Consider the following 10,223-nt stretch of genomic DNA (forward strand, 5'->3'; position numbering starts at 1 on the left):
CATTCGTGTAATCTGCAAGCCGTTAGAAACCATAATGTAGGAGAAGCCACTTTATAAGATGTAATACCTAGAAATAAGCATTAAAATAACTACATATCTTGTTTATGGACAACTTTAAAACATTCTCATAGGACAAAAAAATGGGCCCGAATAAATGGAAAAGCATATATTCTTGGATAGAATGATTCAAAGGCATAAAGATGTTAATTCTCTGTGAACTGATTTATAACTTTAACATGAACCAAATGACAGTATTGACATGTACTTCCCCAAAAACTAGACAAGACAATTACAAACTTACTGGCGACACATTTCTCACTGTGGCATATACTTTATTCTTTCTCTTCACTACTGCAAGTTCCCTGATATTTAGATAAATTTACAGAGATGTTAAAATCATTTGTATAGATTGCATTCTGATGAACTTTAGTCTGATAAGTTAGGTAGACAGGAATATAAGAGAGTGTTTATAGCAATATCACGAAACTTCTAAGTTATGTGGAAAAACATCATGCAGTAAATGTATCAAAAAATGTTTTTAGCAGTCTGTCAGCTGACAACTTGATTAGATCCTTAATTTTGCTATTAGCATTGACCAAAAAGCTACTCATTGGCCAAAGAATTATTCACCTGGTCATTAGGGTACCAATAAATAGCAATATTTTAAATTATCTGTTTAACGTTTCAGAGGTTTTCTCCTATAGCCCTTTAATATTGTTGATTTAAAAACTTACCTAATATTTCATTTTTCCCCCTTCATTTCTTAGTTGCATTAAAGCCCTCCCCAGCTGACAGAAATGGAGGCCAGGATAACAGCACATCAAAATTCAGAGAAGACCTGAATTTGCAAGAAGGAGAATTCTTATTACAGGTAAATTGTAATAAATATGGTTCCTTATAATAAGGACAATTATAGATGTAAAATTACTCAGTCTTTTAATTATTTATGTATTGTTTACTCAGTGCTTTTGTCACTTTCATCTGAACTATAATTATGGCATAGTATTGGTACATGATAAAGGAGAATTATATGAAGTTCATTAGAGGTCTGGTTATCACCCGTCCTGTCATAGTTTCTCAAATAGCAAGAACTTTTAGAGCATTATAAAGATTCTCACTTAACATGCTGCATTAAGGGACCACCAGGTGGCATAGTGGGTAAGGGGCTGGACTCCGACATGGTTGACTGAGGTTCAAGTCCTAGATCTGACACCTTGAAATTCATGCAGGGTACACGTCCGTGCACATCCAAAATCCTGGGAGGAGAAGGGATTGTCTCTGTCTCTCTCTGTCTCTCCAATGAGTGCTCACACCCTCTATAAAAAATCTCCCTCTCCCTAAAAGATACTGAATTTATTTACCATTTTTCAAGAATGTGGCTGTATTGAATTATGTAACTGCATTTATTTAATCCTTTAAAATTGTTCTTAACCTGAATTTTATTATTTTTTGATATTATCTTTTAACTTACATTTTATTTTAACAGCTCTGTGTGACTAATTAACATGCCGTAGATTTTCTTGAGACCAGCAGATGGAGTAATGGTTACATCGCTGGATTCCTACATAGTCAACCGTGGTTCTAATCCCAGATCCACGGGCTTAAACCTCATGCTGGGCGGGTGTGTGTGCATGCTTAAAATCCCCAGAGGAGAATGGAGCAGAAAGGATTGCAACGTGGTAATTCTCCATGGGGGGTGATTTCTCACTTTCTGTCTGTGTCTTTCTGTCTCTTCAGTGAGCCCACATGCCCTATAGCAAAAAATCTTCTCAAAAAAAAAAAAAAATGCTGTAGATTTTCTCAGTAACTCTACATTCTATTTTTATACTTTAGAACTTGGAGATTATCTAATATATTTGTGACAGCATTTTAGCTTTTATAAAAAAATTCTGTTTGAATTGATAAAAAGGCAATCCATAAGTTCTCGAATACTTGAGTATACTTAAGTGTCACTTAAAATTCTCATATTTATTTTGTTGAGAAAGGGTAGAGTGAAGACGAGCACTGTCACGGCATTAGCTGATCATTTTAGGTTCTGTCCAGTTAACTGAGTGAAAGAGCTTAGCTTGCCATTGTGACCGAAAAATAGCCATAAGTTTTAGTAATAAGTCCACGAGTTCATTTAGTGAATGCTAAAATATCATCTAATAATTTATAACATTTTATATGGTAATTCTGTAATCATGCTTAAACTTCTCATAGACAAAATTTAGACAAATTGGATTTCTCCAAGCATGAGCCCTCCCCTGACTCCCAGCTGAGGATCTTTATGTATAAATATTAGCAAAACGTACAGTTCCTTACTTAGTTCATAGGAAAACATTCTCACAATTGTCGCTTGAGATGATTATGTACACACCTTAGGTTGTGCAATCAGGTGATGTGTAAAAAGTAAAAATAGACACTAGAAAATAGACATATAAACTGATTAAGCATAACATCTGGCAAGTTGGTTGAAATTATGGGCCAACAATTTTTGTTTTCTAAGATAGTTAGGCAAATTGTATTTCTATCCCATGTCTAGGACAAAGAATAAGAATAATACTAATTCAAGGTAGTATTTTATATAAATATGTATTTATTAATTATTTAGATATCAGGAACCTTTAGGGATTAAACCCACCTGTTATAAATGATATCAGATTCCATTTGTAGACCATTGTCCAATAAAAAGCATAACATACTATACGATTTTCTTAGGATGTGCTTTTCTTTATCTTAATGAAGAAGATGACTAAAAAAAGACATTTTGTGGAAATGATGTATATACAATTGTCATAACTATCTTTATATTTTTATGCTGTAGCTATCAACCTATTATCACTAAAATATAAAAAATGTTACCAGAGGTACAGTATACCATATGGCCTGAAACTTTTGATGAGAACCGCTTTGTTTGCCTAACTCAAGGCACATTAAGAACATGTTGCAAAATGTTTTATTAACAAAATTGTAACTGTTTTTACTTTCTAAGTTACCTTAAATTTTTTATTATTTTACGAGGAATAAAATGGATAAATACAAATAACTTTATTATCTTTTCATTATCTATTTTTCATATCACATGTTTATCTCCTACACTTATAGTAAGTTCTCTCTGGTGCTTTTTGATACTGTGCTTACAATATTTCAGCTTCCTCTATTAATAACAGCAGTTGAAATTATATATAACTATCAATAGCAGTTACTTCTCTTAAATTGTAAGTGAACGGCAACATGGTTTTCATATAGGGTAAAGTTTTGTGACTAGAAGGATGATAATCTCTTTTATTAATATATACTTAGCATATTCCTTCTGTTCCTTTATTAAGATAATTCAGTATAAGTAATAACCTTAACGTCCATAATATTTAAGATCATTGAGATATATAAAGAATTGGTATGCATCTCTATTTAGATTTTATATTATTTCTGACAATTAAGATTTGCCTAAAGGGAACTGATATTGCACCTTATTTCTGGCATGCACCAGTGAGTTTATCTAAGTGTACTAAATTTGCTTCACTGTTTGAAAAATTGTGATGCTTTTCAAAATAATGTGGATGTGTGATCATGAATAGTCTTCTTTAGGAAAAAGATTTTTTCAGAATGAAACAACGCAGTAATGAGTGTATACTGTTACTGCCAACAGTTTAAGAATATTCCCTTTTGGATTTTTAAATAATTTAATATTCATGTTCCCATGGGTGGAATCCCCATTCTTCATCCTGAATAGTGCCAGGTATTATAAATAGTCTCTAATCAAGGACATGAGAGTCCAGATGTGACTTGTAACTTAGAGCTATGTGACAATGTGTGATAAATAACACATAAAGGCGGTCTACCATGATAGCCTGAGATTACTTCCTAGTTCAGCTTTTTCTGGCTTTGTGACCTTGGCAAGTTACTGTACAGTCCTTTACCTCAATGTTTTTAGTTGTAAAATTAAATATGACATCTCAATGAATTGTTGGGAGAATTCAACTACTTGAATACGAAATAAAAACACTCAGAAAAAGGGCTGCTAAATAATAGGTGTTGTCATCTTTGTAACCAAGTTCTCAGAAGTGTAATGTGGACCAAGGATCTTGAAGGTAGAAGCCATGAGAATGAAGAGAGAGACAGTCTGTTGTATGTTTCATTTATCTCATCTGGTAATGAGGACAGAGAGTAGGGGTGGGAACATCGTGAGCATGGGGGCTGCATCTTGGTACCTCTTGAATCCCAGTTCTGAGCATGTGTCTTCTTTCATATGCAATAGTTCATTAAGTGTTGGATAAACTAATCACTATTATTTATGTAGCCTTCTTTGTTTCTCAAACTACAGTCATGACCCAGTCTTAAATAAAGTAAAATGAAATTAGGCTAAAAGCAGACATGAGGGAGAAAAAGAAACACAGAACAGAAATTCTGTCAGTAGTAACATATGTAAAATAACAGATTTAAACATAATTGTATTATTAATCACATGAAATTTTTTTAAATTAAATTAAAAAAAATTTGAGAGGATTTTGGCTTACGACACATGCTCCTGCTGGGGAGGACAGAGAGAGAGACACACACACATACAAACACACGCAGTGAAAGGGAAAATGAGAAATCACCCTCCCGCGGGGGACGGCCACACTGCAGCCCCTTATCTTCCATTTTCCTCCTGGAGTTTTAGACACACATGCACATGCACCCAGCATGATTTTCAAGCCAATGGGTCCGGGACTCAAACCACAGTCAGCCATGTGGGAGTCCAGTGACATAACTGCTATGTCATCTGTTCATCCTAGTTTACATTAAGTTTTTTTTTCTTTTCTTTTTCTTTTTTAGAGGTTTTCGCTATAGGGCACATGTGCTTGCCAGACAGACAGAGACAGAGAGACAGAAAGCGAGAAATCACCCCCCAGGGGGGATGGCCACGCTGCAATCCCTTCTCCTCCATTCTCCTCTCGGGATCTTGGGCACACACACACACGCGCCCAGCATGAGTTTTAATCCACCGGGTCCGGGACTCGAACTACAGTCAACTATGTGGGAGTCCAGCGACATAACCATTACGCTAACTGCTGGTCCCTCTGTTTACATTAAGTTTTAATGGATTGAATTTGCTATTTTTACACTCGTGACATTTGAACCACATGTACCTTTAAAAGTATTTTATGTGTATTCTTTTTCCCTATGAACGTCCTAAAATGTTCTATAATACTTTGAGAATACTCAAATTTCAAATTGCATTAATACTTGAAATTTGTCTTTGCACACAAAATTGTTTTCTCCTGTCTAGAATTTTCTCTTTGAAATCTAATCAACATCTTTGCCCATAGCTATCTCCCTTTAAATAAAAGCCGTATGTCAGATTACAGTGAGTGATGGTTGTACAGTTTATATTTAAAAAAAAGTAAAGTAGGCCCAGTGAACAAAGAAAATCTGAAACAAGAGTAAAAAGAGAAAATCAATGTTTTACGAACATTATTGCAGTTGAGCATTCAATTTAGCCTAAGTTTCTCCTTGGACAAATTAAAAGGTATCAATAGACTCTTCTCTTTCCAAGAATGTGTTGTATACCTGTATTTGCAAAGTGTAATAACTTTTAGTATTTTGATAAGATTTTTTCAGAGAATAAAAGTAGTGGCCTTTATTTGGTAGTCAGTATTTATGAGTAACATTAAGTCCAATACCAAGTTTATTCCTTTTTTCCCTTGTAGGCTCTGCATGGTTTCGTATTGGTTGTCACTACAGACGCCTTGGTCTTTTATGTTTCTTCTACTATACAAGATTACCTGGGGTTCCAGCAGGTAACTGTGTTTTTCCTTATATCATTTACGAGCAATTTTTCTAGAAAATGAACTTTCTGCTTTTTATGTATTTTATACTTAGGAACATAGTTGCCTGTTTGTACATATAAAGTAACAATATATAGTATAGAATAAAAATAGGTATTTGCAGCTCATACACTTTTTCTAAAATGAATAATTTGCACTATACTGTCAAATTTATTTATTTTTTTAAATAATTTTTTTCTAATTTTATTCATTTGGTTATTTATTTTAATTTGACCAGAGAGGAACAGAGCAAGAGCAAGAGAGAGAGGGAAAGTGAGAAAGCAAGCCACCAGGTCCAGGACTCAAACCATGGTTGGCCATGTGAAAGTCCAGCACCCTTAACCACCACACCCCCCTATAATGTCAAATTAAAACTGCCATTTAAAGGTTGATATGATTCATGGTTATTGTCTTCTTTCACTTATCAAAAATCTCACATTTAAGAAATTTCAGAGAGTCTGGTAGGTGGCATGGTGGTTCAAGGCACTGGACTTGCACGTGGCTGACTATGATTCCAGTCCTGGACCTGGTGGTTTACTTTCTCACTTTCTCTCTCTCTCTCTCTCTCTCTCTCTCTCTCCTCTCTCTGATAAACTGGAAAATAATAATTAGTAAAGTTAATTTTTAAAAAATTCTTTAAAAAAAGAGAAATTTCAGGTACATGGGATTTTAGGGTACATAGAAGAAAACATTTACGGAGATCAGAAGACAGATGACAGCTATGAAATGAATGAGACGTTATGTAAAGGTACTAGCAAAATTTCACAGTTTATACCTTTAATTTTGATTTATGTGGACTATAGGAGAAATCCTAAAGGGAAATAGTTTTTAGGTAACTAACACATATAAGGTTCAGGTGGAAGTTGAGAGAACATAGGAAAAAAATAAAAATACTATAAACAGTAGATTAGAAGTTTAAACATGTCTGAGTGTTTAGTGCTATGTAATGAATGGTGAATAAATGGAATTATAAAGTATTTGTATATTTGACAGACAAGAACATTCAATATGACTTGAGAATAGGTTGTAAGTACACTTGAATGCTTGTTTTTCTTGTCTCTGATTCTCAAATTGTCATATGCAGAAATATTATCTGAAGAATTGATATATTTTGTAAAATTTCTTGGTCCTATTCTCAGATATTCTGATGCAGTAAGTCATAATAAATCACCTAATTTTGGATTTATAACAGGCTCACTAAGTCCCTGGTCTAAATAACATTCTCCAATACTGTTGTATAGACTGTAGTTTCTGACCATATATCGAAACCACTAAAGGCTTCTAATACGGAATGTGTATTCTTCAACTTGTGTTTCAGATGGTTATTCCAACAGTTGTGTAACAGATGGCATAGAGATCATTTATGCTAGAAGATTAAGTTCCTAGGGAGATTTAAGTGTAAATGACTAAAGTAATGGAATCTGGCCACTGCCACAAAGCCTAAATTTAGTTTTAAAGAAAATACATTAATGTTCATAGAAAAGTCCATTTGAAGCTTACTGAATCATACAGCTATCTTGTGATTTCCTATTATAATGGTTAAGAAAACCAAAGCGATTGTTTTCCAGTCTATTTTTTTCCCCTCACATAATACTCACTGCCCAGATATTTTTTAAGAAAGCGTTTATAGCTAATGTGAGTGATAGATTTAAAGCAGCACTTTTGAAACTGTAAGTTGTGACCAATTTGTAGGTAGTTGATAGATTGGATCACCATCCAACTTTCTTTTTAGTTCAGGATAGAATGAAATAAAATAATAGGAAGTACACAATATCATCACACATTTTAAAGATATTTTGCAAAACTTTTTTCTGTGTATAAATGAGTATGAACACATACAAATGAATGAAAAATTGTTTCTTACCATTAGTTTCAATTTTAAAAAGTCGAAAAGCTCTATTTCTGAAGACTAAACGATACACGTGTCATTGCAGTAAATGCTGAGAGGCAGGAAAGAGGGGAGGGATCCTCATGTAGAGACAGAATTCTTACTATTATGGCATCTACTTAGAGTAAAAATGTAATGCCAAGGAAACTTTTAGAGAACAGTGAAGTAAATACACAGTGAATATTGTTAAGGTTACAGAGGACTCAGTGTTTAGGAAGGGATTCATGGAAGAGGTGGGATTCAAAATTAAAAAAATGAATGGATGAAGAACATAAGCAGATCTTAATATGCTGCATTTAAGGAATGGGGAAGTGTTCTTTTGAGCAAGAGCATTCATGCTGGGAATGAGGGCATGTAACTTTTGGCTTATTTTGGTTATAAGGCGGGCGCTCTCCAGCTTTTCCTATCTTGAATGACTACAGAGCTTTGACAGTCATTTGATCTATGTTTATCACCACTAAGAAGTACACAGTCATCGAGATAGATTTTGTGATTACTTTAATAAGCCATATATATTTTTAATTGGAACTTTGCTTTGCTTCCTTGTATCTTTTTTCCTTAGTCCGATGTCATACACCAGAGTGTGTATGAACTTATCCATACTGAAGATCGAGCTGAATTTCAGCGTCAGCTGCACTGGGCTTTAAACCCTCCACAGTGTACAGACTCTGGACAAGGAATTGATGGTAAAATATTTACTAAGAGATCGTGTTGGTGGTTTTTTAATGATTCTGTAAAAGGAGGCTGGAAACCTGTACGGGGCATCAAACTCCATGGTGATAGTTAGGAGTGAGTGGAAAGAGTTGTAATCCAGAGCCAGTTCATAAAGAGCCTGTTGAGCTAAGGAATATTCTGGCAGATGAACTCCACTAGGTTTCAAGCAGGAGAAGGTTCCCATGCTCAGTAATAGATTTTGTGAAAATAACTATGGTACAATCATGAAAGATAGAAGGAATGTACAAGAGTGATGCTGGTGTGTATATAAATTGTGCTGTTTAAATGCACCAAATACAAAAGTAAATCAGTATATGCAAATATAAAAATAGCTTTTTGGGGGACCTGCAGTTGATGTGATGGTTATGTTGCTGGACTCCCATGGTTCGAGTCCCAGACCGAATGGCTAAAACTCATGCCAGGTGCATCTAGGTGTGTGCCCAAAATCCTGAGAGAATGGAAGAGAAGGGATTGTGGCATGGCCATCCTCCCGGGGGGGATGGTGGGGGGGATTTTTTCGCCTTCTGTCTGTGTCTTTCTGGTGAGCACATGTGCCCTATAGGAAAAAAACTCTCAAAAAAAAAAAAAAAAGCTTTTTGAATGAAAATAGTCTTATAGAAATCTATGATATGCTAAGAAAACAAACCGAGGGTTTAAAAATAAGGAAATTATTGACAGTGATAGCTCAGTAAAACTAAAACTATAAACAAAACTAAGTTCTTTGTGATAAAAGTGATTTTCAGGGGCCAACCCCGCAGTTAAGTGGTTAAGTGAGTTGGATTCCACATAGTTGACTGTGATTTGAACTTTGGTCCCCAGTAGCTTAAAAAAACTCTGGGCATGTTTACCCAAAATCTCGACAGGCTAGCGAAATGAAGAAGAGATTATGATGTGACCATTCCTTTTGGGGAGATGCTTCTCCTACTCTCTGTGCATCTGTCTGTACTGAGTGCACATACCTTGGCAATGAAAAATAAATAAATGAAGTGCTATTTAATAGGTTTTTAGGGGAGCAGGCAGTGATACAGTGATGACATACAATGCTCTGAGTCTGACCCACGGAAGTCAGTTCCTGGTTTGCCCCTGAAGACCTCCCTGGCCATGCCAGGCATGCATGTACCTGTGATCCAGGATGGGCTGAAGCTGGGGATGTTGTGTCTCTGTCTCTCTCCTCTTTCTCTCTCAGTAATGGAATGAATAAATCTTTTATTTTTTCAAGTTTTATTTTTATACATGTAATCACTGTACATCACTTAGCTTGTAAATTGAATTTACTCAACATGAGTACACTTCCCAGCAGTCCAGTTGAGGATACAAAACGCATTGTCAGCAACCGATGATAATCCATTTCTGTGTCCCATAAATGTCTTGCCTCTCTATTTTTCTCCATAATTTCTTTCATATACTCTTCCCTTATTTTCAAAGAGAAAAAGTATTCATTTCTTTTTGTTAGCTCTTCTTCTAAAAATGATTTTTTTTAAGTTCAGACTTTAATTTAGAAATTAACACAAGTTTTAGCTATTCAAACACTTAATTTCATACCAGAGTAGAAAATAAACTTTGCAGTTCCAGCAGTTAGCATAATGGCTATGTCGCTGGACTCCCATGTAGTCGACCACGGTTCGTGTCCCGGACCCGGTGGCTTAAAACTCACACGAGGCGCGTGTGCATGTGTGCCCAAGAGCCCGAGAGGAGAACGTAGGGGAAGGGATTGTGGCGTGGCCATCCCCTCTAGGGGGTGATTTCTCACTTTCTGTCTCTCTGTCTGTCTCTGTCTGCAAAATCTCTCAAAAAAAAAAAAAAAAAAAAAAAAAAAAAAAAAAAAAAAC

The 10,223-nt window shown here is 35.2% G+C and overlaps 1 protein-coding gene across 1 annotated transcript in view; it reads left to right on the forward strand.

Moving 5' to 3' along the window:
* The window catches only part of AHR (aryl hydrocarbon receptor), a gene marked incomplete in the record, with an annotated part of 55,450 nt that overhangs the window by 24,813 nt on the left and 20,414 nt on the right, over nucleotides 1–10,223 (forward strand). The window contains 3 exon segments of the mRNA XM_006163890.3: nucleotides 768–871; nucleotides 5,676–5,765; nucleotides 8,243–8,366. Coding sequence (XP_006163952.2) covers nucleotides 768–871; nucleotides 5,676–5,765; nucleotides 8,243–8,366 — 318 coding nt within the window.

This window comes from Tupaia chinensis, unplaced genomic scaffold (genome assembly GCF_000334495.1).
Source record: "Tupaia chinensis unplaced genomic scaffold, TupChi_1.0 Scaffold143481_1, whole genome shotgun sequence".
Taxonomy (NCBI): Eukaryota; Metazoa; Chordata; class Mammalia; order Scandentia; family Tupaiidae; genus Tupaia; species Tupaia belangeri.